Genomic DNA, 25473 nt, shown 5'->3' with positions numbered 1-25473 from the left:
AATTCATTTTAATAAAATCGTAATACACTACTTGTGTTTTCGTTTTTTTCATTACCAGTTACCTTTTGAAAAAAAATAAATGATGGGTACGTGATTAAAATTATATACTTGTATCCAGTTGCATGATTCTCAATCAAATTTATTTACAAAATTACTCATGTCATACAAAACTTTTATTATTTTATTTTTTTTTTTATAATTACAACTACACTAGGGCATTTTATACAGCTTTACCAAATAATTTACATTTTAAATGTAATTTAAATCTATTTGCAGTTGATATTGTGATTTTTTATTAAATAATCCAGTGTTTCACAATACAATCACTTTGAATACTGAAAAAAACCATTTTATCAAAGCGAGTAATGTACAACAGTTGAAAAATAATATTTACATTAATAATCAATTTATTCTCTATTAATAAACAAATATAAAAATCACCCACGATACGATTTCTTTGCCCTCCAATCTAAAAATTCATCGTAATCTTCTCCATCACTGGAAGAATCACTGTTATCTTGCTTCTTGTCAGCTGTCTTAACAAGTTCTTTTTGTTTCACCAAGTCCATTACTCTGGACCAATTTCTCAGTTGCTCTTCAATTACATCAAGCTGCCTTTCTGTAGCAGCCTCCTCCTGGTCATCTCCGATAATCTGTGCTGATTGTGCTGTCTCTTCTTTAATTTCTTTTTGAAACCTCTCCCATTCCTCTTCAATAGGATTTTTGTATTCAACATTACGAGCCTTAAAGCAATTACTTTTATTATTATAAAACTACAAAAAATTTTTTATCCTACAACTTTCACAACAGTTACCTTAGCATCCTGTATTGGATCATCAAAAAAACCTTCTGGAAGGGCAGACTGATTATCTTCCTTAGCATCTTTTACTTCTGACGTTTTTTCTTCTGAACCATCAACCTCCATGCGACCATTTGTTGTAGATGTACCATTTGTAAAAGCATCTTTTGGCACAATTGTACCACCACCACTACCGCTACTGACAGTCGAAGAATTATCAAAAAAGTCTGATGGCAAGTTTGCTTTGACATTTGGTGGAGGTTGCCCAGAATTTTTTAAAATTCCCTTGACTCTCTTAGGTTCCTGGTGCTGTGATTGAGACGTGGCTGGCCTTTTATTTGATGCCACAGGTTGTGGAGGTTTCATAGGTCGAGCAGCCTCTAACTTTGTCTTCTTAGCCATTTCGATGTTTTCTTTGTGTGACTTTGAGTTTAAATGAACTGGCCACACAGCTTCGTTGCGTACCTGAATTTTGCATAAAATACACACAAGCTGATCCAGCTCGTTGTATGTGTTGCAGAAGTTAAGGAATATTATTTAAAAAGTATTAAACTCAATAATTGTGCTTGAAAATTGAAGAAAAGGCAAAGCAATTTATTTCATTTGAAAATTAATGTAAAAGGATATCTGGCAAGTGGGTGTTCTATTTTTTTTATAGAACTGTGCTTTTTCTTAGCCTCCAACATCGCTTTCCTCAACTCTTCCTTGCTTAACTTCTTTTTTGCTGCCATTGTTGTTATTTTAATAATTGTTTACACTAAATTTCGTTCGAAAGCTGAAAAGAAAAACTTTCCAAAACTGTCTGCACTTATTGAAGGTTATGTTATTTGAACTCTCTTTTTCTGTCGCGTTGATGTTGTTGTCCAAATGAGCGGCAAAAATACAAATGGGTACGCGCCGGTAACAAATTATTTATGAATACTTCGTTATAAACAAATTCTGATGATTAACTTTGGTTATCCTTGTACAAAATACATATCTTCATAGTGTTTGTGAATGTTTTAAACGTGACTTTTGAGTAATCAGGATTAATTTAAACAAATAATAAGTATATTATCATACGCTTAGAACTGATAGTGTGTGCGGATATTTACATGCATGAGTTACGTAATCTAATTAACAATATCCTGATTCATGTTGTCGTATAAATATTTACCACAAAACTCATTCTCTAAACTGTGATCGCTGCCTTACAAGTAGGTTACGTTGCACTTTTCAAGAACAACGAGTAATCATTTTATTTTTTTTTTTTTTATCTTTCTGGTCTAATAAACATTTTATAAAATATTAACAGTGCCTCGAATTGCAAAAGTTTTATTTAAGTATGGGAGAAAAAAGCAATGAGTTTAATAATAGAAAATCAGTTATAGGATTATCTGATCAAGTGTTGACACAAAATGAGCTTGTTGCATTTATTGTAAAATGTGCCAATTTTGCTGCCATTAAACATAGTAAACAGAGGAGATGCAACAAAGAACAGACACCGTACATCAATCATCCCATAGGTATGCTGAATTTCATAAAATATGATAATTAATAGTCTGAATTTAAATATCTACATTGACATAGTTACTGTTATGTGAATAATTCAATGATTGAATATGATACTGTTTATAGGAGTTGCAAATATATTAGTTGAGGAAGGAAACGTGTATGATCCTAATGTCATAGTAGCTGCTTTACTTCATGATACAGTAGAAGATACAGATACCTCGTTTGAGGAGATTGAGGAGCATTTTGGTGAAAAAGTGAGAAAGATTGTTGAAGAAGTCACTGATGACAAATCTTTGCCAAAGTTAGAAAGGAAAAGATTGCAAATTGTACATGCTCCAGATTCTAGTTTTGAAGCAAAGCTTGTCAAACTCGCTGATAAGCTGTATAATTTAAGAGATTTGGAAAAAGAAACACCTGTTGGGTGGTCCCTAGACAGAGTTGATCAGTACTTTGAGGTGATTTTTTTCACATTGTTCTTTTATTATCAAATAATACTTGTACCTTATGTTTGTACATCATTGCAATGATTAAAAAAAAATTTACAGTGGGCAAAATCTGTTGTTGATGGACTGAAAGGTACTAATGCCAAACTAGAAAAGATATTAGATGCCATGTTCGACAACCATGACTTGAAAATTAAGGAAACAAAAGAAGGTTTAGGGAATAAATTATAAGGTGATTTTGTACATACATGAAACGGGTAACATATATAGAGTAAAAGAGAATGTTGTGTAAAAAAAATTTATATTATAACTTTACAACAAACATTTTCAACAATTAATCATTCAACCTTGCAACCATGATCCTTTCCTCGTAACATTACTTATTTTCTTCATAAAACGACTTCATGTACTTGGCCAAAATTTCAACTTCGTCCAGTGTCACTGCGTTGTACAGCGAAGCTCGAATCCCACCGACCGACCTATGGCCTTTCAACTGCAACATGTTGTGATCCTTCTTGGCTCCCGTGACAAATTTGTTCTCCAGCTCTTCGTTGTTCCTTATTCTGAATGGGACGTTCATTCTGCTGCGGCAGTCCTTTTGGATGGGGCAAACGTAGAAGCCGTTCGACTCCTCGATCGCGTCGTAGATCAGCTTGCTCTTTTTTGCGGCTAGATCTCGCATACCTTCTACTCCACCGTTCCTCATTATCCAGTCGAAGACGAGACCAACAAAGTAGATTCTAAAAACGCGAGTTTGTCAATTTACTCGTTACCGATAGAGTTACCGGTCAACCTAGTCATACAGCAGGGTTTACTTACTGGAAAACTGGTGGTGTGTTGTAAATCGAGTTGGCTTCGGCCACCACGCTAAAGTCGAAAATTGAGGGGCATATCGGCATCGCCGCGCCGATAAAGTCTTTCCTGACGATCGCGATCGTGACTCCGGACGGTCCAACGTTTTTTTGCGCTCCGGCAAATATACAAGCAAACTGTACGGAAAAATCAGTTAGAGATGAAATTTTCTATGATATTTCTCGTCAAGTGTCATTATATACTTTACCTTGGAAACGTCAACTGGCTTTGAGATGAAATTCGATGACATGTCCGCTACCAAAGGAACGCCATGGGTATCGGGAACATCGTGGAACTCAATTCCTACAATTATTCCCAATTTTTTAGTAATGCAATAAATTTCTCACTCGCATGACTATGGAAACAAACTGACCATGAATCGTTTCGTTATCGCAGTAGTATACGTATGAAGCATTCGGATCGAGATTCCAGGCCGATTTTTCAGGGATTTCGGTGTATTTACTGGTTTTCGGTAGCACCAGATTAACTTTTCCATACTTTGCAGCTTCTTTCGCCGCCTTTGACGACCAGGAACCTGTGGATGTATGAAAAACGTGGCGTCAATGAACGGAAAAAATGGCTTGACGATCGCGAACTGACCGGTAACTATGTAATCGGCGGATCCTGTTTTCATCATGTTGAGCGGCACCGCCGCAAATAGTCCACTTCCACCACCTTGCAGGAACATGACTTTGTAGTTGTCCGGTATGTGGCTGAAAATTCAATATTGACTCTATTATAAATTAGAAGAAAAAAAAATTCATTTATACAATTCAACCGATTCTTACAGAATTTCCGTGAGTCGTGCCTGCGCATCTTCGATCACTTTTTTAAAATCGGCAGACCGATGACTGATTTCCAATATACTAACTCCAGTATTCCCGTAAATTAACAATTCATCCTGAACTTGCTTCAACACCTTCAAACACAAAGTTATCAATCAGCGTCGATGTGTACACATATATGTAAATATTATATACTTAGTTTGTCGAGAGTAGCATGGGCGTGACAACATCTCGTGATAAGACATCAATAAACGTGACTCAATTACGTAATTATTTCATAATCAAATTTCGACATAGAGTACGTTTGATTTGCGTATCGTCCGATCGATCAATCGCACACGTTTAATAAAAGGTTTGATCCTTTCAATGACTGGTAAAAATAATTTTTCGAGACGCGCACGTTGTTTTAATTAACTTAATCAATTTGATGTTGAAATAAAATAAAATTGACCTACCTCGAAAAACTAATTGTACACAAAAACTCGAGAGTCGAGGAATAAGAAAGATCGCCGGCGCACGTGATGAAAAGCGAAAACGAGAGGAAAAAAGACGTGTGTGCCGTTATCTCTTACCTCGAGGGGAAGTTTTCCCGGTCCGGCGCCAAAGTTAATCGCTCGCTCGCCCATTTCGTGAACCGCGTGTTTCCAAGTCTGGACGCTTCGTCTCTCGCGTGCGGCGGTCGAAAGCCTCTGCCTCTCGGACAACGGCGCCGGCCAGAGAAAGATGTGGCCGCCCTACCCCTCCTTCGCTCGGCCTCGCTCTCTGCGCGTATATATTACACGCCTTCTATCTCTTATCGGCAACAGTTGGGCCGGTCCCTCTCTCTCTCTCTCTGCTTTCTTTCTATGTATTTTTTTTTCTTCCTCCTCCTCCTCCTCCTCAACGCGACGTCAGACTCCCACAGTTCTAGATCTCGTTTGATTAATCGTTGCTGGCCAACAGTAATGTTTACGAGATAAATCTGTGGAATCGCTATGTTGCAAAATTAAGTATATCGTAATGACACACGCGTCGCTATTTTTTTTTTTTTTTTTGTTTTTTTTTTTTCTATAGACGTGCAGATCTGCGTGTTTCGTACTGCCATTACCGATCATCAGATATATCTTTTGCCGGTTTTGCAGTTTATTATCGCTCATCGGACGTTTTCGAGATCCCCCGCGAAGAAAATGTGCTGGTCTCACTTGGTTTCTCAATTGCAGCAATTCACTGTGGGATGTACGTATGTATATATTATATATACGGTACAATATAACTTTATGAGATTCGATTCAGCGAGTCAAATGCAATGAGGCGAGCCATGGACGAGTGCAGTCTAGTTTAAAACCGGTTTGACCGGCTGTTCACAAGTTGAGAACCCGTTGCTGACGGGGACGTGTGAAATAAATAATATATGAATGTATCATTATTATATACCTATACCTCGCACATACACACAGGTGCACTTGTACGATTGACGATTTCTTGTCATTTTGATACTTGTGATACCGATATACCTGTGTGGTCGCGGTGTATCATAGAATCGATGAGTTTTGCGTACAGCTTGATGATAAATAATTTAAATACATTTTTGTTTCATTTGTGCTATACAATAATAAAATCGTATATGATACAAAGTACATAAATTGGATAAGTTTGCGACGAAAACACCGCTGTGGTACCATTTTCATGAAGAAAAATTAATGAGAATAGAAATTTATTTCTTATAAACTTCAGAATATAATATATTCAATACTGTAAAAACACAATTTATAATTTGTATGGATTAAGTAAAGCAAGCGCACCAATTATTTTACCACGTTGCATGACTGGATAGCATACTTTTAATCACGTACGATTTTTTTTTTTTATTTAATAATGATTTTCGTGAAGACTTGAGTAATGTTGCGAGCAACTGTTTTATCGTTAGCACCGCAGTAAATTTATTTGATCAAACAATTAGTAGCTGATGGTATTGAATCGACGCTGAATATAAAAGAACATGATTTTATCGTCTCGCACACATTAAAAATAATATCAATTAAAAATTTGGAGCGAATGTAATCTCCACTTGTCTGACTTATCAAAAAATGATTTTATATGTGGGTCATATTAAATTGGCAAATAACCGTCCATGTACTTGCAAATACACTTTTGTACCAAAAATTTGCTTACTTTAAACACTGTATTATTAATAATAAAGACCTATATATATATTTAACTGCTATTATAAAATACATACGATTAGTACAAAGTAAGCGACCTTGGTCTTTGATTGCTTTACATTATATGCATACATCGTATAGGTGATGATAGCAGTTGTACTAATCTCTCTTATGCCAGGGTCAAATAATGATGATGATAGTTTGAATGAACGAAAAATGAGTCACGCCACTTTTGATTAAATAATATCGCGTGATGGTTGTTGGCTGGTATCGAGTTGGCTCCCGAGAGGAGAAAGTTTACTTTTCTATTTGTATGTGGTCCGAGTCATCTGAGGGTCATTAACATGATGTCCGGTCGAGTTGGCTCCCAAGTCTTATTTGAGGGGCCCGATCGAATTGGCTCTCGCGAAATACCAGATACCGTTATATGTATGCATATTAATATCCACTCAAATATGTAATGTCCGTAGTTGCAAGTGTGTTTACATTGTGCGGTTGTTGACTTTTATTTTTTTACTCTCCACGAAAATGGATGTTATCGCCAGTGAAAAAGAAACACCACTGATATGTTTGGACCGCTATACTTTTAGTTTCCACAAAGTGCAAAGAGCAACGGTATATTCAACGCTGGAAATGTATGTACACTGAGGAACTGCAAATCTTACATGAAACTGGATTCGTGCAACAAAGGAAAAATGTATCAATCACCCACATGGTAGCATCGACGAAGGTATTTTTTTTTTTTTTTTTTTTTTTTTTTCATTTTACGTATAGGTATTTTAAATAGCAGGAGAAAAATCAGGGACAAATTGAAACGAAGGGCCATCAAAGACGTTTGGATGGAATATGGGCATTTATCGACGTAGTTTTCCACAAAAGTTGCGAAAGACGACTTCAGATTTTGATGATGTGCAGGTAGGTAGGGAACTCTTGGACCTCCCACTAACAATAACGAAAAACTTTCGTATTTTGATGCGTAGTATTAAAATAGTTTGTTTACGTTACTTTTTTTTCAGCCATTGAAATCAAATGGTTTTTTTAGAGAACAATATATAAAATATGGAGATAAAACTACTCTCTACTTTTCTACATTCTGGGCTCTCATAGGGGCTATAAATATGTTTTACGTGGCGCCACTACTTAATCCCAGAATGATGAACTCAATGAACTGACTTTGCCAGTAAATTGCAAAAAAGCATTGGATTCGACCTTATGAGTAAAGAGAATAGTTTATTTGCCATGTGCACGTGGTATTGGTGGATATTATTGAATATACCAGCCCCGTACATGACGATTACTTTATTATAAATAAAATTGTTTTCATTCCAGTGAGATGCAATGCTTTTTTATTGTATCACTCTAGCATTAACAGTACAGCCTCACTATACAAACTAGACAAATACGAAATAAAACTTGAAAATTTACATGACTTATTATATACAATTTGCTGTATTACGTTAAATAGACATAAGAGAATCGTCAGAGAGTTAAACAAACTGTATTCACGCGCTCAGTTCTAATCACCAATAGAAACATTGCTTTTTTCATGAAGATTCAGCGATTGGCCGAAATTTCCCACAGCTATTGATTATCATCCCAGGTGGCGCGACAGATCCTCGGTGGAGCTGCCTAATCGGTATATTTTTTATTTCAAAGTTCTACGCGTGAAATTATTATAAAAAATTGATGGTTAAACTATGCGCGATAGCTAAATTTAATTGAAAAGTGCCAGTAATATTCCAAAGTTCGGAAAAATTATTCAAAACCCGATGAGAGAGACGAAAAGAGCTCCATCGCTGGGGCGGGAGGGTGGCGGGGGGGATACAGAAGTAAAACAGAAGACGGCTTTGAATCTTAGCGCCGTGACCTTCCGCGTCCTCAAACGTCAGTCTGCTACAGGCTGCGCATCCGTCAAGAGTTGTTCGTCGGTTGCCAAGCAATTTCCAGTTTCCTCCCGACGTTGCTGTTTACTTTGATTTATAAACCAGGTAAAAAATAGAAAACCAATAATTCGTGATGGTATTTGAAAGTATCTAGGTGTAACCTAGTTGCCAAAGGGTACACGTAAGTTTAACGATAACCGAGATGACGGCCTTGAATTTCGTTAATAATTTATTGTGCGCGACGAATCGTCATCGGGGTGCCAATCATGTTGGAAAAATGTCGCGTGTTCGTCTTACGATTTTCACGATGAATTCTGGGGGTTGTTCTTTCACGCTTATATACTTACGGGTGCGCATACTTATTGACACTTTATTCGTTATTGTTTCTAACAACCCCGAATTGTCTGTAACCTTGAAAACAGTGTCCGGTCTCTTTTAACGATCATTTCTGTATTTTACTAAAATATAATTTAACCGTACGTTTTCTGACACGTGTGTAAATTGTCAGTTGTCCCAATGTTCGTTAGAGCTTGTGCATTTGCTACGTTAACATTTTGGATTGTTTTGATACCCTAAAAACTAAGTAGAAAATTCTTAAAAAATAAATTTCGTGATGTACCTACTTTAGTGTTACATTTAAGTGATGCCGTAAAAGTGTGTCGGCCATTATAATATTATTGTGTAACTCGGCAAAATCGATGAATCTACCAATGGACCTCGCATTTCTATTTATTGTTGGTCAAGCGTCAAACTGTCTAGCCTTGGTTTTCATTGTTAAATTAATTCAAGGTGTACTTTTGTGTACCTACTTATGCATTGCACAAATGGAAATAAATTAAGATATATTTGTACGATTTTAAGTAATGGGTAACCGGTGAATACTTGAAAAAATTGATGTTTTAATTGCAAATATACAGTCTGATGAAAACGTTTCAGTTATTTTTATATAACCACGTGAGAATCATTCGGTTAAAGGTCATGACAACAATAACATGGCATGTGCACAAGCTGAGCGAAATTCCTACTAAATCACTTTTTGACAACGAGGCATCAAGAAATGTCAAAGCGCATCATCTACAGGAAAAATAAATTCATTTCATCGCGTTCCTACTGAATCGATAAAAAAAGTTTTAGAGAAGGCAAAAGAGCTATTTTGCACGAGGTTATGTCGAGCCTCTAAGAGCATGAAAAATGTGCAAATTCAATAGAGTGCTAAGGGCGAGGCATCCATAAGTAGGTACTTACTCGTTATAAATAGTTCCCTGTGAAATAAGATACGATGTATTTTGGTGACTCAGTTATGTATAAAAAAAGAAGTCTGGTGATAACGTATCAGCTTTTATCACTCTAAAGTGTCATTAAAAAGTAAATAAACTCGGCGATATCAGGGAATATAAAGTATATCTCCTTATGTACAAAGGTAAAGAGATACAATCCATATATATATTCTCTGATAATATGGAAGAAGGAAATAGAGGCCTCATGCCAGTGCTATACCTATGTTCATTGCACAGCTGACCCTGCACAAGAAGCAGACTTTCGGAGTTTCGAAACCGATGAGGACACGTGAACAGCCAGTAGGCCAACACGTGTAAGCGAATGCTCGCCTTCTCTGTGCTTATCCATTTTTTTTTTTTTTTTTTTTTTTTCTTTTTTCTGAAGTCGAGTTTCCACCGGTTATACTTTAGTCGCCTTTTTTCGTAGCAGGTACCGGCGTTAAACTGTTACCTGTACACATTTGCTTTGAGGATCTAAGTATCTAAAATCATACCGCCTTTTCCATTATTGAAGCGCTATTTTTCATTAAAAAATAACAAATAATTTCCATTTTTAATTTACATGCTTTTCAACTTACGTTAAGAGGTAATCGAATGAAATTTCACCTCGTACTACTAAATTACTACTTGTTCGATCAACTTGATCTTACAGAATTATGCATGGTTCTCGCAGTGGATTTTGAAAAGAATCATTGATAAGCTTATTACGTATATGGTATCTATTGTATTGCGGGATAGTGACCACATCGATCTGATTAGATTAATGATAAACTGTAAATAAAATGCACAAGATTGCAATTTCGTTTTTAATCGCATCATAATATGTGTATATAAGTGAATTTTATTGCAATGGTTTTAGCGTATTAATGATGAAATCAGATCTATCACCTGCTAATTTTTTAACAAAAAAATATAACGCTTTCATTCTTCAGTAGAGATCATTCTAAAAATTACTAAACCATAACTTTCGTAGTTTATTGGTGGATGAAAAGAATTTGCCATTACATTTTTATATGACTTCAAATAACATTCATAATTGATAATCATGCACTGCATCTGGCTTAATATTAATATCGTTTGATCAGGAATGCATTTACATTAAAATACTAAAAATTGTAGGTATTATTTCAGCAAGTAATTAACGATATGTAAATAAGTATTAATTCCAAAGAAGGGTTTGGTTATCAGAATACTACAGAGTTTGAGAAACCGTAGCAATATTTAACACATTTTCCAAGTTTATTTGAAAAGATAAATATTATAGGAATGTTCTTAGAGTTTTTAAAATACATAAATTTGACTGGTGAAAAAATTAAAGGTAATTACTTTCGATTATGTTTCGCGATCGGTGCAGTTTCGGTTATAGCCAAAAATCGACAAATGCCAAATCATTCCAGATATTTTAATTGCAATATATTATAAATAAAGTACAAATATTGTATAACAAAAAAATTGCGAAAATATCAAAAAGGAACAAACAGTTTTTCAGCGCACAAAGAATATACAAAGGAAGTGTTTTCATTTTTTATTTTATGAAGTAAAAATTTTAATTCCGAGAATTTTTCATGGAAGGATAATTTTTCTATCATTTGATGACAACAATCAACTGACAAAAATATCCATTGGAAAATTCTCTAATTAAAATTTTTATAATCCCTAGTTATCAGACGTTGTCGAGGGCCAGAGGAGTCTCATGATCTCTTTTAACGATCTTAAAAACCAAGTGTATCTTTAAAATGATTGAGTCTCCTAATTGCACGTGAAACAAAAATCTCATCAACTGAGAATACAACGCGTTTATCTGAAAAATCCAAGCTCTCGAACCTTTTTTTTTCCATTAACAATAAAAACAAGTGAGAAAAGTACCCAACGCGATCCAATCCTTTGAAGCTAAAATCACGTGACTGTATCCAAATACATCGAAATATATATCCAGCGGTTCTCGGCACGGTAAAAAAGCTTTTTAGAGGAGGACTTTCAACGTTTTTCTAAAGTATTAATTTGTCTGGCCACTGGTTCGATTAGTACTATAAATATTTAAATAAATGATACTCCGTTGAGACAAAAGACTCTTCAAATCGTTAGCGCACCTTTTCCTCCCCTTAAACTTCAAGTTATGTTTACTCGGTAAAGTAAAGAGTAACTTTTGCTTTAATTAGTTTATTTATTTATTTCCTTCGTTCTAGACGAGTTTTGTCAAACTGACCATTTTCTGAGTTCGAAGACAAAGGAGGAGGAGGAGGAGGAGGAGGAAAAATCCGCCCGCGTGCGTCAGAGCAAACCCAAACGGTCCGCGTGCGCCGCAAATCGACTTTCGGTCCGCAAAAATAAAATCATGCGTCCCCGCTCTGGCCCTCGGCATCGTCCCGTCGACGCCGGCTGGCTCAGTTGAAGACCTGCACCCGCACGACGTCGACCGCGTTATTACCGTCCGGGCGCCGGCTGCTGCGACGACTCTGCGGCGGCGTGCAGCCGGCGGCGGCCGCGTTACCTCGGCACTCACTAATCACACGTATTTGCCCTTTCTTTACGCAGCCCGCCAAAATGACCTGGTCGACCGAAGAGAACGAGGTACACTTGAGAAATAAAAATCATCCCGTCGACGACGATCCCACGAGGCTTTTTCCCAACGAGAACTGCGTCCTCGACCTGCTCGTACTCCCTGTTTGTTTTGACTGATGTCTTGTTACAATCCACGCAACCCATTCTTTTCTTCTTTTATTTTATTTTATTAGTTTTTTTTTTTTTTTTTTTTTCTTTTTCCTTCCTTCTTTCATTTTTTGTTTCGCTCGTGATTGTTTATTGATTTTCACTTATTTTTGTCAATAATATTATACTGTAGAGTTCTTTTACAGTAGATTTGTTTATTTGTAACTTGTGCCCTTTTGTTTCGTCTTTTTTTTTTTTTTCTATTGGACCATGTATATATCGTTATGTAATTACTTGTTTCTCAGTTTCTGTGCACCTGTACAAGTTTTTCTTTCATCGATTAACAATCCATCATCATTATTAACACCATGTGTTGTCATGGATACATCAAGTATTTTATGTGACTCGTTTGTTGTTAACAAAAAAAAAAAAAAAAAAAAAAAAAAAAAAAAATTTAACACTCGATGTTACATAAAGGCGCTGAAGTTTAGCGCACTGCGGTTTGAGACAGATTCTGTGTGAGGTAATGTACGCGGACTGTGCCGCTTTTATGAAAAGTATTGAACGTAGAACGTACTCTTGATAATGTGCGTATAGGTCACACAAATTTTGTAATAAATACCCATTACTTAGCCGTGTAGTAATTTATAAAAATGATAATAACCATAATATAGTTCCATTTTGCCTAACTATGTAGTAAGTAGAAGCAAAAAAAAAATTACGTTAAATATTTTTTTTTTTCCTTTTTTTCGTACACGAGTGTCCTCCTTAAATAGTACTCCGAGTAAAATTACGTGCCCTTCTCGAAATCAATAATTGTTTATTTACTCGCGCATCTCCGGGACGAAATTTTGCACGGTAGTGATCTAGTCTAAGTACAACAACCGGTGTTAGCTTCAAAAATAGCCGGTGAAACCTCTCTTAGCTCAGCTGTTCCGCTGTACTTACGTGTTGTACATCTTGGACCTCCGACTATTTTTGAAGCGACTCTTGCCCCGCGTTCTTCGCGAAAAATTATTATGTTTTTTTTTTTTAATTTCTACGTAAAAAAAACCACATACGACATTTCGGATCTCGTGAATCCCAAATTCATGCATTCACTAAAAAGTTACGTGTTTATATGTATGTAGTTATACTTACTTAACTGATTGTATAGCAAAGTATATTATATATTTGGATGGTGAATGAATTTATTAAACAGCTTTATCGCTTACTTTTGGGCAGTGCATGCTTTCGTAGATATTAGTAACTAAAGCATTACGATTTTTTATATATTCTTCTAATTTTTGTTATCGATTTCGCACAACTTGGCACGCTGTTGGTGCATTTTCTTTTCTTTTTCTTCTAGTGACAATCTTCAACGAATAGTCACCGCTTGCGTTATCAACGACGTATAGATATCACGTGCGACAATCAAGTCGTTTTGCAATACGAAGTAGTATAATGACGCGTAGTCTTTTTATGAATATGTATATCTTGACAAACAAGAGTGCAAGGCTATACTTTTTTTTTTTTTTTTTTTTTTTTTTTCTTCTTTTTTCTACTGCAATTTTGCTCTATGGAAAGTCAATGACTTGAACCAATTACCAAGTGTGTGATTCGTGAAAGATATTCAAACTCTTACGATCTGACAAATTCGAAGTACGCAACGAATAGCATGAAAAATTGTCTCCGGTGGCTGTTCCCATTTTAGTGCGATGATGATTATATGTATCGTCGAAGCGCACAAAAAAAATAAATCAGCTCACCGTGTGGAAGAAAAAAAAGGGTCATTAAACTTTCTACGCATCAATGGATAATTGTTCATAAACTCCCATCAACAACTCTGTCTCTTCCTCACCAACACACACTTACATATCCGCACCCACTACTGGGCTGTATACCGATCTTGACGATGTTCTTTTGATATTTCACGTATAGAAAGTAGCCGGTGAGCCGAACGTAGCAGCTATGACGGCCCCAAGCCACCTGGACCATCTGTGCGCCCTTGACATCGAAAAGCACAAGTCGCTGATCCGCCTGTCGGGCATCATCTGCACGATTGGACCGGTCTCCAATCCGGTCGATGTGCTCGAGAAGATGATCGAGACCGGCATGAACGTCGCGAGGTTGAACTTTAGCCACGGCAGCTACGAGTACCACGCCAAGACGATCGAAAACGTCAGACAGGCTCAGAAGAACATCTCGGAGAAGCGCGGGATTTACGTGCCCGTGGCCATAGCTCTCGACACCAAGGGCCCCGAAATCCGTACTGGTCTCCTTGAAGGGGTAATTTGATACACTGAATCGTGCTGTGTAATTACGAGACTTACGGGCTTCACGTTTTTCTCTTTCCTCAGGGTGGTTCTGCCGAGATCGAACTGAAAAAGGGCCAGACTTTTAAGCTGTCCACCGACAAGGCTCTTGAGGAAAAGGGCAACGCGGATACCGTCTACATCGACTATGCCAACATGTCGAAGGTCCTGGAGGTCGGGAACACCATTTACGTCGACGACGGCTTGATTTCGCTCAAAGTCACAAAAATCGGTACGCTTTTGTACTTTTCGTTGGTCCCTATTTTGTCGTCCTCTTCGTGTATAACTCCACTGCACTGTTTTATCTTCAGATGCCAACTTGATCACAACGGAAGTCGAGAACGGCGGTTCACTGGGATCGCGGAAGGGTGTCAACCTGCCGGGAGTCCCGGTAGATTTGCCAGCCGTCTCCGAGAAGGATAAGAAAGATCTCATGTTCGGCGTCTCGCAAAATGTGGACATGATATTTGCCTCTTTCATCCGCAACGCCGAGGCGCTGACCGAGATCCGCGGTATCCTTGGATCCGAGGGCAAAAATATCAAAATCATCTCAAAGATCGAGAACCAGCAGGGCATGACCAATTTGAATGAAATCATCGCTGCCTCGGACGGTATAATGGTAGCACGAGGTGACCTTGGTATCGAGATCCCGCCCGAGAAGGTCTTCCTCGCCCAAAAGTGCATGATCAGTCGCTGCAACAAAATGGGCAAGCCTGTCATCTGCGCCACTCAGATGCTCGAGTCCATGGTGAAGAAGCCACGACCCACCAGAGCCGAGTCCTCGGACGTTGCCAATGCCATTCTTGATGGAGCCGACTGCGTCATGCTTTCCGGTATGGATAACAACACATCTATGCTACTGCTGATTATGATGATTAAATGATAATAATCATTCAATCTAATTTTTTGTTTTTTAGGTGAAACTGCCAAGGGCGAGTACCCGCTCGAGTGCGTGCGTACAATGGCCAACATCTGCAAGGAGGCTGAAGCTGCGATCTGGCACAAGCAGCTCTTTAATGACCTGACGAGCAAGGCCGTGCCCCCTGTACAGAGCACCGAGGCTCTGGCAATCGCTGCGACCGAAGCTGCTATCAAGGGAAGTGCCTCTTGCATCATCGTGCTCACGACGTCTGGTGCGTCTGCTCACAAGATCTCCAAGTATCGACCACCCTGCCCGATCATTGCTATCACGAGGTACGACCAGGTCGCTCGGCAGTCTCATCTCTTCAGGGGAATCTTGCCTCTGTATTACTCGAGTAAGCGATATTGTTGTTATTTTTCGCGTTGCTGTTTAATAATATCTCATTCATATAACTATTTTTGCCTATACAGAGCCCGTGGTTGAAAACTGGCTGCAGGACGTTGAGAACCGCGTCACGTTTGGCACAGAGTTTGGCAAAAGCCAAGGCTTCATAAAGACAGGCGACAACGTTGTGGTTGTTACCGGCTGGAAGACGGGCTCCGGCTTTACAAACACCCTGCGCCTCATGTACGTAGAAAAAGGAACACAGCTTATAGGCTTTGAACGAGTGAGAACGAAGAAGCGGAATGACGGATAACTTTTTTTGATTTTGAAAATTGAAATTTCGTAGTACGCGATGCATGTCCTAAGATTACTAACACATCCGATTATTTTTTGTCTCGATACGCCGGTAGAGTAGTGTCGTCGCAAATTGGTTGTCTCCCTGTACTGATAAATGAATTTGAAATGGAATAATCAAGAAAAAAACTCAGCATCACGCGATTTCGAATAATTGAAAGATGAAGTTCAAGTAACGTTATAGCCTAATGATGTGTTTTTACTTACAGGTTAACTGACTAATTGACTAATCGTTCTTTTTTTTCTTTTCAGAACCGCGGAATGAATCATCAGAACTTCTGGTGTAGAAATTTAAACAAATCCTGTGGATAGATGTATTAAATGATAATTAAAAAATGTATAAAATAAGATCATCAGTTCAAACATTCGGTGTGTGGGCAATTATAAGACACGTTTTCTTGCGTTTGCTAGTCCTATGGTGCCGATGTTGTACTTCGCCCTAAATATTAGACCTGCAGTATTACTATTGTTCAAATGATTGGCCATACAAATGCAGCACACACAATATTTTAAACTGTGGTAATGTCTTTTATCCGATAATTAACGAAAAAAATCTTCAGAATAAACAAACACGAATCTCTTAACTAATTTAGTGGTGAATAACTTATTAGTACATTGAATTTGTGAAACTTTGAATTTTACTTATTGTATGTAAGTTTTAAACTTTTTTTTAGACCATCAATAAACGCATTACCAAACATTTTCTCTTTTCATTTTTATTTAGCATTGACCTCTTTTCAAAAGAATAACAAATGCACGCGCGTAAATTAAGTAAAAATGTTGGATTTTAAAAGGAATTTACATTTTATTGAAAGGTTGATGTCAATTGACATGAAATAAATAATAATTGTAAAGTTAGTGTTATTGCATTTTTTTATTACTGTTACATTACCTCAATTAATTAACAGAAGAGCACTCCCAATTAATTGGCAGTGGTAAGAAGAATAACAAACTGACAAAGGCATTAGCAGACAAAAATCAGGAAGTCCTGCTAATTCTACTAGAAATCCTCGCTATAGCGATGTCTTTGCGAAGGGAAGTCTACTTATCGAGAAAGACGCTGAATATAACGTAAGTACAGGGTTTTTTGCTTTTTGCAGTTAATTTTCAGGTATTGGCTCATCCGTACTTTTATTGAGGTTTTTTACGATGTGTTGGAAAAAAAAAAAAAAAAACATGTATCGGCAGAAATCTCAGCTCCAATTTTCTATACCCGTAACTCCATCGAAATTTCATACTTGTTTCTATTACAATTCGAAATGTAGTAGTTGACAGCTGATAGTTCAACTGTAACCCAAGAGAAACGTGTCAAGCAATAATTAATAAATTTCCCATGAAATTGGGGAGTCTAATTACCGATCATCCGCATGAAATGATTACGAGACGATACTAAACCGTCAAATGATGAAGACTATCCATTTTTTTTAAACACACCATTTGCGTCATTAACATAAAGTTAAACGAGTTGAAATGGGTTTAATTAAAATATTGACCATTCACAATACCAACTCGATACGTGGAAATTTTTCGTGCCACGGCTGTAATGAGTTTAACTACCTACACGTACAACGTATGTGTATGTACATCATCATCGGCTCCCCAATGGCATCGCATAATAGCCAGCCGTGCACGTAGGTGATCCTCTTGTCAACTGGTTCGACCTATAAATTGATGGCAAGCTCATACGCTCGTCAGCGACCAAAACAGCCAGTAGAGACACCGAGCCCGATCAGCGCACACACGGCGTCAACCATGGCTCCCCGAGCACCGGCTGTGTGTCCATCAGGTGAGACTCACCCACTTTTGTCATACATGCAGAAACGAAACAAGAGTATACCTACATTAAAAAAAAAAATAAATAAATATTTATTAGGATTGGCACTTGCCGGACTGATGGCGATTGCGTTGTCGTGCCTAACGAGCCCGGCCGAGGCCGGCTGCTACCTGGAGCGCGGCGTGACCACTCCGAACGAGCTCGACGCCTACACCTGCCAGCGCAGCCAGGATTTCCAAAAGGACCTCGACCGACTGCCCCTCAACACCACCAAACTCGTGAATGTCTCGTTTCGCGAGAGCAAGGTCCCTAAAATCGAAAAAGACAGCCTCCAAAAGCTGAAGACAAAGGTGCTCGGCATCAGCATTGTGCACTGCGGTCTCGCCGACATCGACGAGGAAGCCTTCCGCGGCCTCACCGAGCTCAAGGCGCTCATTTTACGCAGGTCTCGGATTATTTTTTTCATGACCCGCCAATAAATCGTTTTTCCCGTGAAAACTTGGCAATTTTATTTTGTTTTTTACTTTGCACAGAAACCGCCTGACCAAGGTCAAGAAGGAATGGTTCAAGGATCTGGCTAAACTAGGTACAGACCACCTGGTTTTACCTCTTTTTTTTTTTTTTTTCCCCTTATTGTCGTTGTTGTGGTGGTTAAAGTAACGAATTTGTTTTTTTTAATGATAACTCCAGAGAGCCTGGACCTAAGCGGCAACGAGATCCGCGAGTTCGACCCGGCGATCTTCGAGCTGACGCCGCAGATCCAGGAGTTCGAGATCTCCGAGAACCAAGTGAGCCACTTCGACGTCGAGGCGATGAAGGCCAAGTGGCCGAAGCTCAAGAAGGTCGGGCTCCAGTCGAACCCCTACGAGTGGGCCCAGGGCGTCAAGGTAATCGAGTACTCGAACCAGCACCCGAGCGTCGTCAAGAACTCGTACGCGTCGATCGACGGTATGCGCGACACCTACAAGCTCGTCCTCGAGTGCCAAGCCACCATGGCCAAGAAGGACGACGCCAAGGAGCTGGACAACTGCGTCAAGGCCAAACTTGCCAAGGCTATCGAGTCCCCGAAATTGCTGGAGGGCGAAGTAAAACCCGAACCCACCAAACCCTTGTAATATTGTATATTTTATCAAAGGGATAAACCAAACTTTATCCACAACCCGAGATTCTCTTTGACATAACGAACCACGTATATATGTATATCTCATGTAGGCGAGCTGTTATTACGCTGTTATCAATAAACTGTACGTTGAAATTATTTTTAAAATCATTGCCTATACGTAATTTTACTCGTAAACCTATTCCTTCCTCTCTTGTGGTGTTATGGCCAAAAGTTATATATACCTTGAATCCAAGATCATCCATACATAATACTATCTACGTTAATTTTATCTTTGACAAAACTGAGATTTCAAGGGGGAAAAAAAAGAATTACAAACAGCCGTCCAGTAGCGGTGTAAAAACAAATTACCATCACGTGGTTCGATAATCTCGATGATGATCATGAAACAAAACAAGTAAATTAACGCCTGTCGAATTGCCCGCTTTATACATGTACACCATTACGTATACAATAACGCGCAAGTGGAGAAAATCGGTACATTTGCAACGTGATGACAAATGAGTACCTATCTATGTATATACCTATAGGCAGTGGGGCAAGAAAATCATGTCAAACGGCGCTCAATAACAAAATCGAGTACAAAAGAAGCTTACATATTCCATCTCGCACTCTTGTTTCGCTCGAATCGAGTTTTCGACAATAGCCCTTTTGACGCACCAGCAACGTATACGACCTTAACCGAGCGATTATAATAAATGTAGGAAATAGGTATAGCCCGATTGTACATAATATACACAAGCGCGCCTTCTAAACGTGAAAAATATATACACACACGCGCGCGCACTCACGCGTTGTTCGGCCTCCCCCTTTGGATTTAATTTGAAGCTCAATGGAAAACGTACGTAGGCAATTGATGCACCCCAGGATCTATCGTTGATGGTGAACAAGGCATGTATGCACATACGTATGTATGTAGGGCGCGAGTCGTTTTATAAAAAGGACCAGACCGGCGGGCCGCGAGCTCAGTCGTTCCCTGGGGGACCAGCGATGACAAACACGATGAAGTACCTGGCCGTTGTCGTCGTCGTGTTCGCGTGCAGCTGCCTGGGCCCGGCCCAAGGCTTCTGTTACCGCAAAAATCCCCCTCGCACCCAGGACAACGCCGAGCAGCTGCAACAGCCGGCCAACTACTCCATCTGGGTTAATTTTGCTCGACCACATCCCAACAATACATTACACATGGATGAACAGCGTGTCATTGATCATGTATATGTATTTTGCGTTGCAGGTCTGCGTCCAGTCGACCGATCTCCAGGCCGATCTCGAGAAGGCGCCGAGCCAGATAACCCAGGTGTGGTTCTCCATGTCCAAGGTCGAGAAGCTCAAGGCCGGCGCGTTCGCCAAGTTCGCCGAGAAGCTCGTCAAGATCGAGATCTACGGTAGCAAGCTCGCAGAGATCGAGGACACGGCCTTTAGCGGTGAGTGTAATTTGTTTTTCCTCCACTTTTTTGTATGAGTTGATTGTTTTCGCGCAAAGGGACAAAAAACACGCACGCGCGCACGCACCTTTCGTTGCAGGTCTGAAGGAGCTGAAGGGCCTGATTCTGCCGCGAAACGAGCTGACGGTCCTTAAGGCCGCCTGGTTCAAGGACACGCCCAAGCTCCTCGAGCTGAATCTCGCGAACAACCGTATCCAGAGTTTGGAGCCGGACTTTTTGAAATTGGTCCCGGGCCTGATCAACCTCGACCTGCGGGGCAACGAGATCGTCACTTTGCCGGTTGACTTTGTGAAAAAATTGCCGGTCAGCCTGCGCCGGCTCAACTTGTACAACAACCCCCTCAATTACAAGCAGACCATGGAGGTGATCGATTGGAGCAAAAACAAGGACGACGACAAAAACAAACTCAAGGACCTGAAGCACGTGGTCTTCGTTACCAAGGCGTGCATGGCCGACAAGGCGATCGCCGTTAACGATGCCGCCGTCGACAAGTGCGTCGAGGACAAGCTCAACGCCGAGCTCGCCGCCTTGAACAATCCAGTTCCATAATATACGTATATATATATACACGTACACCACCTACTTTACCCATATACATTATTGTTGTTGTTATTATAATACACGCATACGAATATAATATACATTTAGTGAATTATACGAATTATTTTTCTAACTATCCGGTATTTGCTGTCTACGTTTATTTCTCACCTCTATGTATATGTATATATAATCTTTTGCGAAGAGCACAAATGTGTACGTGTTCAATTAATGTATAAAGAAGTTAAAATTATATTACAACGGAACACAATGTAAATGCGTACCGATGAACCAACAAATGACGAATGATTGGAGAAAATATGGAAAAACTTGCTAGAAACTCGACGCTTTCACCTTTCGCCAATTAAAACTGCTTAAACGTAAATTGCACAAAGTATTACATATACCTAATAATGGGCACGTGGATTGAAATAAACAACGTAGTTCACTGCAACGTGTATTAATGTTAATTGATAGTTGATGGCTAGTTAGGATTTTTTAGCTAATCAAGTACGGTGTATAAAATGAATCGGGAGAACGGAAGAGTTGGATAGTTCCTCGCAAGATACTCGCAGTCGCGTGCCTTATACTTTGATTTTTCGTCAGAACGCGTCCTTTCGTTTAAACGTTAGGGTACATTTTTTGGGAGTTTTTTTATTTATCACTTGAACGCGATGCGATGTGCAGCGGTGCTTCTTGCTCTTTTCATCGTGTGGATCGTTTTGGCAGAAGCCGGTCGTCATCGACCCAAACCGGCTGAAACTGATGCCAAGCCCACTGCAACGGTATGTATCATTTGAACATTACATGGGTCAGTTCACAAAAATCGCGATATTCCATGAAGCTCACATGGGATTACAAATTATTTTGAATCGGAACTTTTTTTTTTTTTTTTTTTTTCTTCAAGTGTAAGCCAATATTATTTTAGTACTTGGTCGAAATTGAGTCGAACAATTTTTTGCGTGGCCGTTATTGAATGTAAAAAAATGGTCCCAAATGTCACTACCGCAACACGAAGCGTTTGATAATTCAATTTTTAGCAGCTTATGCCACTTATATATTGACTTTTTCGTTTTTTTTTTAATATGTACTATTGCGCCTAATAAGTGGATGTGCCAAACAAAATTTCATTGCCAAAATTGACATGGGGCTTCGAAAAATGACAATAGAAGTTTGGACCTTACGCAATGTAGAAAAAAAATAACTAAAAAATTCTAAAAAATAAATTTTCAAAATCTCTCTTTACGCTTCAAAAAATTGCAACTTTTGTGAAATGATCCATATAGTCTACCGAAAATTTGTGGTTTACTGTGTTTGTAATATTCACGCGTTATTTCATGAAAACAGCGACCTAAACCTCCAATTCCGCCTCGTCGGCCTCATCGTCCTGTAAGTATAAGTAATCAACTTTTTTGTTACATCCTCAAATTAAAAAAAAAAATACTTTTATTGTTTTAGCGCCAGAAACGTCAAGCTAGGGTGGAGACATTATTTACTTATGAAAATTTGAAAAATACAATGGATCCTTTTGAAAAAAACTATTAAAATACAGAGTTATCCGATAATCAGCTCAATTGTATGATTAAAGAACATAATAAAAGTGTTTAATGATGTTTTGTTGATATAAAAAAATAATAATGATGGTCTTTCATTTATTAATACTCAATGATTATTTTTTAACAGTAGACATACAACAGAGCTACTTAAAAAAAAAAATGTATTTTGAAGGAGTCCCAAGCAGTGATGGGATCGTGTCTCGTAAAAGTTACGTCGAATCAAAACGGAAAGAAAAAGCCTCAGCCAACAAAGCCTTCCCATCCAGAAATAGCACCAGAACCTAGTATGTTTTTTAATAGTTTTTTGTTTAAAACTATTTCTATTAAAAATTTTTTTTTTATTCTTAACATTTCTTTTTTAGTGCACAAAAAGAAAAAAAACTCGTTTGTGAATTCGAAATTCTTACATCACATGTCAATGTTTGGATAATTTATGAAAATATCAAATATTTCGTCTAATTTTGTGTACGTAATTTAGTGATGATTACGAACTGGAAAATAAATAAACTTGAAAATATTTATTGACGTTGCTTATTGGATGAAAAAATAGTTTTCGTACCTCGTGTGGCACTTATCACTAGGACAAGCACTGGACTCGAGAAACTCCGTGTGCTTAAGTACCATATTTGCATACACACCAAGTGAGAACTTTTATTTTTCTAACTAAGGGCTCAAAGTAAGCCCTCCAAAAGTAAAAAAAATGCCCCAAGTGGGAAAAATCTTGTTTTTACTGCAGTAATGATTAAGAAGCAAATTTTTCTCCCGTTTGAAATGCTATTGGTCTCCCCTCTTATGAGATTTCGTGGTGTAGCGGTTATCACATCCGCCTAACACGCGGAAGGTCCCCGGTTCGACCCCGGGCGAAATCATTTTTTTGCTTTCGTTTTTTCAACAATTTGTATTACAAGAACAGGAAAATAGCAGTAACGTTTATAAGAAAATTTTTAATAACATTCATCACAAATGGATCACTTATGTACAATATAATTAAAAATCGTCAAATTTCGCACTGATCGTTTAACGTAGTTTAAAACATATTTAATGTCGCTGAATAAAATAATGTTACATTATTTGTACGACAAATTACTCAGTCCATTGAAACTACAACAGGTGCTTCATCGTCTTCTTCATCTAGCAAATTTTTAAAATCCCACAAAAATTTTTTTGTAAGTTTATCTTTCATTCGACTAGCTAAGCTCTTTAATCTGTCGTCAACTTGTGAATTTTCTTCGATGTTGGCAAACAATTTTCTCAAGTTATGATAAACAAAGTTATTACTAGCGACAATGTCACATAAGACTTCTTCAGGAACGTGAGACAATTGAACTTCCAGCACTTTAAAAAATTCAACGTAAATGGCTCTTCTTCTTTCAATTAAAGAATCTGCTTTGCAGATTAAAGAAATCAGAGCTTTCCAGTGTTCAAATGAATCCAGACTTTGACCCGCTAAGAAACATACAAACGTTAGCTGCAGTTCACCAATTATTTCCATTGGACTGTAGAAATAATTATTCATTAGTAACAAAATAATTGAAACAATAAATAAGGATTTTATTAAAGAAAAGTCCGAATTACTCTTTCAATTTGTTAAGCATAAGATCGAGTGCATAACTTGTGTCGAGTGAGTGCCTTGTAATTTCAGCTGGTGTAGCATCATCGGGATAAAATTTTTGTGGCAACTCTGTCAACCTAAGCTCTGTTCCTGGTTTAGGTTTAAGATCAGGCAGCAGTTCCTTTTCTCTTTCTTCAAGAGTTAGACCTGAGCCTCTTTTTCTTTTTTTACTCGGCTCACCACCTCGTGGTCTCGTGGCATCATCATAATTTATTAATTCCAACGCAGAGCGCACGTACCTAAAGTGGATTTGTAATTATGAGAAAAAAATGTCTACAAAAAATTTACAACTGTAATGACATCGACACTTACCCAGACTTTGGATTACATCTTTCTACAAGGGATTTGTCTATTTTATCTGTCAGCTCTTTCCACTGTTTCCACATGTCGTAAGGATATGCTCCAAGGTATCTATCAAGTTCTAGTAAGTTGCTTTTCAGTCTTAGCACAGTTTCTTCAGGTACAGCTAAGCAACAAATATTATCAACTATTAAATTAATACTTTTTATTTAGTTTTATCTTGTACTCACCTTCCAAACTGATATCCTCAATTTTTGGATCCCATTTTTTCACAACAAATTCAGACCTGCTAAAGAAATGGAAAAATCCAACTCGAGGTGCAGACTCTCCGTAATCATCTGTAGCACTACAAAAATCAAATTCCTTCAAAAACTCAATTCCATTATGCTCAACAAATTGTTAAGAATCTCAACCTATAATGTACAAAGTGAAATCCTGGAGGTATCATTTTTATGCCCTTGAAATTTTCGCCGCTGTTCCACGACTTGATGTCAATGCCAAAATCAGTTCCAGTTGGTACGTCCAGCATAATTAAAGTTCCTCCTTCAATCAACAAACGTTTAGCTAGTTCTGGATCAATTTCTATGATGCTTTCCGACATTGTGTGTTTTGATTATGTCTCGCAAACCTTGTTTAATTATTTATCATTCAAAGTAGACTGTACAGCTTTTGTCTAATTGGAAAAAAGCTGGAAGATACTTTTTAACGTATTTTTTTTTTCTTCGTCAGGCAGAAAAAAATATCTCAATTTCACATAAGTACTTGTTTGTTGGTAAACAAAAACTATCGCAGTACACAAAAAAAATTTAAACTTAGGTTAGGAAAAGAGGGCACCAATCAGTGCCGGGATCTTCTTTGCGGGGTTTTCAAAAATAAGCTGCTCCAAATTTTAATTGAACAGAAAATTTTACTTGA

The 25473-nt window shown here is 38.2% G+C and overlaps 8 protein-coding genes and 1 non-coding gene across 11 annotated transcripts; 6 read left to right on the top strand and 3 right to left on the bottom strand.

Annotated features, from left to right (window-relative positions):
- Positions 1-185: 185 nt before the first annotated feature.
- Positions 186-1668, bottom strand: LOC106637572 (zinc finger protein 830). Its single transcript, XM_014350392.2, has 3 exons — positions 1427-1668; positions 815-1310; positions 186-743 (listed from the first exon to the last, which is right to left on the bottom strand). Exons 1-3 carry the CDS (start codon positions 1528-1530, stop codon positions 438-440), a joined length of 906 nt encoding a protein of 301 aa, XP_014205878.2. The 5' UTR covers positions 1531-1668; the 3' UTR covers positions 186-437.
- Positions 1669-2123: 455 nt separating this feature from the next.
- On the top strand, positions 2124-3017 carry Mesh1 (Metazoan SpoT homolog-1). Its single transcript, XM_014350448.2, has 3 exons — positions 2124-2304; positions 2417-2748; positions 2839-3017. Exons 1-3 carry the CDS (start codon positions 2124-2126, stop codon positions 2965-2967), a joined length of 642 nt encoding a protein of 213 aa, XP_014205934.2. The 3' UTR covers positions 2968-3017.
- A 3-nt stretch (positions 3018-3020) lies between these two features.
- Positions 3021-12660, bottom strand: LOC106637602 (phosphoserine aminotransferase). 2 transcript variants are annotated; one of them, XM_023389506.2, is made up of 8 exons: positions 12640-12660; positions 4946-4990; positions 4377-4507; positions 4189-4301; positions 3962-4123; positions 3797-3891; positions 3556-3725; positions 3021-3476 (listed from the first exon to the last, which is right to left on the bottom strand). In XM_023389506.2, exons 1-8 carry the CDS (start codon positions 12658-12660, stop codon positions 3113-3115), a joined length of 1101 nt encoding a protein of 366 aa, XP_023245274.2. In that variant the 3' UTR covers positions 3021-3112. The 2 variants fall into 2 exon arrangements, with proteins under 2 accessions (XP_023245274.2, XP_014205932.2); XM_014350446.2 differs by lacking the exon at positions 12640-12660 and having other exon boundaries at positions 4946-5076.
- Positions 8391-16917, top strand: LOC106637601 (pyruvate kinase). 2 transcript variants are annotated; one of them, XM_014350444.3, is made up of 8 exons: positions 8394-8502; positions 12210-12245; positions 14244-14591; positions 14663-14849; positions 14929-15450; positions 15535-15873; positions 15950-16106; positions 16470-16917. In XM_014350444.3, the coding sequence occupies exons 2-8, from the start codon at positions 12219-12221 to the stop codon at positions 16480-16482; spliced, it is 1593 nt and encodes a 530-aa protein (XP_014205930.2). In that variant the 5' UTR covers positions 8394-8502; positions 12210-12218; the 3' UTR covers positions 16483-16917. The 2 variants fall into 2 exon arrangements, with proteins under 2 accessions (XP_014205931.2, XP_014205930.2); XM_014350445.3 differs by lacking the exon at positions 12210-12245 and having other exon boundaries at positions 8391-8502.
- Positions 16918-17893: 976 nt separating this feature from the next.
- Positions 17894-19258, top strand: LOC106637557 (uncharacterized). The gene is made up of 4 exons (XM_014350374.2): positions 17894-18003; positions 18091-18436; positions 18525-18577; positions 18682-19258. The coding sequence occupies exons 1-4, from the start codon at positions 17970-17972 to the stop codon at positions 19104-19106; spliced, it is 858 nt and encodes a 285-aa protein (XP_014205860.1). The 5' UTR covers positions 17894-17969; the 3' UTR covers positions 19107-19258.
- Positions 19259-20068: 810 nt separating this feature from the next.
- Positions 20069-21229, top strand: LOC106637539 (uncharacterized). The gene is made up of 3 exons (XM_014350346.3): positions 20069-20254; positions 20343-20532; positions 20633-21229. Exons 1-3 carry the CDS (start codon positions 20102-20104, stop codon positions 21100-21102), a joined length of 813 nt encoding a protein of 270 aa, XP_014205832.2. The 5' UTR covers positions 20069-20101; the 3' UTR covers positions 21103-21229.
- Positions 21230-21285: 56 nt separating this feature from the next.
- LOC149375020 (uncharacterized) lies at positions 21286-23076 on the top strand. Its single transcript, XM_089590820.1, has 3 exons — positions 21286-21875; positions 22438-22479; positions 22819-23076. The coding sequence occupies exons 1-3, from the start codon at positions 21765-21767 to the stop codon at positions 23074-23076; spliced, it is 411 nt and encodes a 136-aa protein (XP_089446946.1). The 5' UTR covers positions 21286-21764.
- Positions 23077-23442: 366 nt separating this feature from the next.
- On the top strand, positions 23443-23515 carry TRNAV-AAC (transfer RNA valine (anticodon AAC)). The gene has a single exon. It is a non-coding gene; the product is annotated as a tRNA-Val (tRNA).
- Positions 23516-23733: 218 nt separating this feature from the next.
- LOC106637570 (protein AAR2 homolog) lies at positions 23734-25398 on the bottom strand. The gene is made up of 5 exons (XM_014350389.2): positions 24972-25398; positions 24789-24904; positions 24571-24724; positions 24222-24497; positions 23734-24142 (listed from the first exon to the last, which is right to left on the bottom strand). Exons 1-5 carry the CDS (start codon positions 25157-25159, stop codon positions 23734-23736), a joined length of 1143 nt encoding a protein of 380 aa, XP_014205875.2. The 5' UTR covers positions 25160-25398.
- Between the last annotated feature and the right edge of the window lie 75 nt (positions 25399-25473).

The sequence above is a fragment of the Copidosoma floridanum genome, unplaced genomic scaffold, assembly GCF_036245765.1.
Source record: "Copidosoma floridanum isolate Cflo_tuat_1 unplaced genomic scaffold, Cflo_Japanese_pri ptg000013l, whole genome shotgun sequence".
In the NCBI taxonomy this organism is placed as follows: Eukaryota; Metazoa; Arthropoda; class Insecta; order Hymenoptera; family Encyrtidae; genus Copidosoma; species Copidosoma floridanum.
The sequence above is the reverse complement of the archived record's forward strand: the minus strand, read 5'-3'. Positions and strand labels throughout refer to the sequence as shown.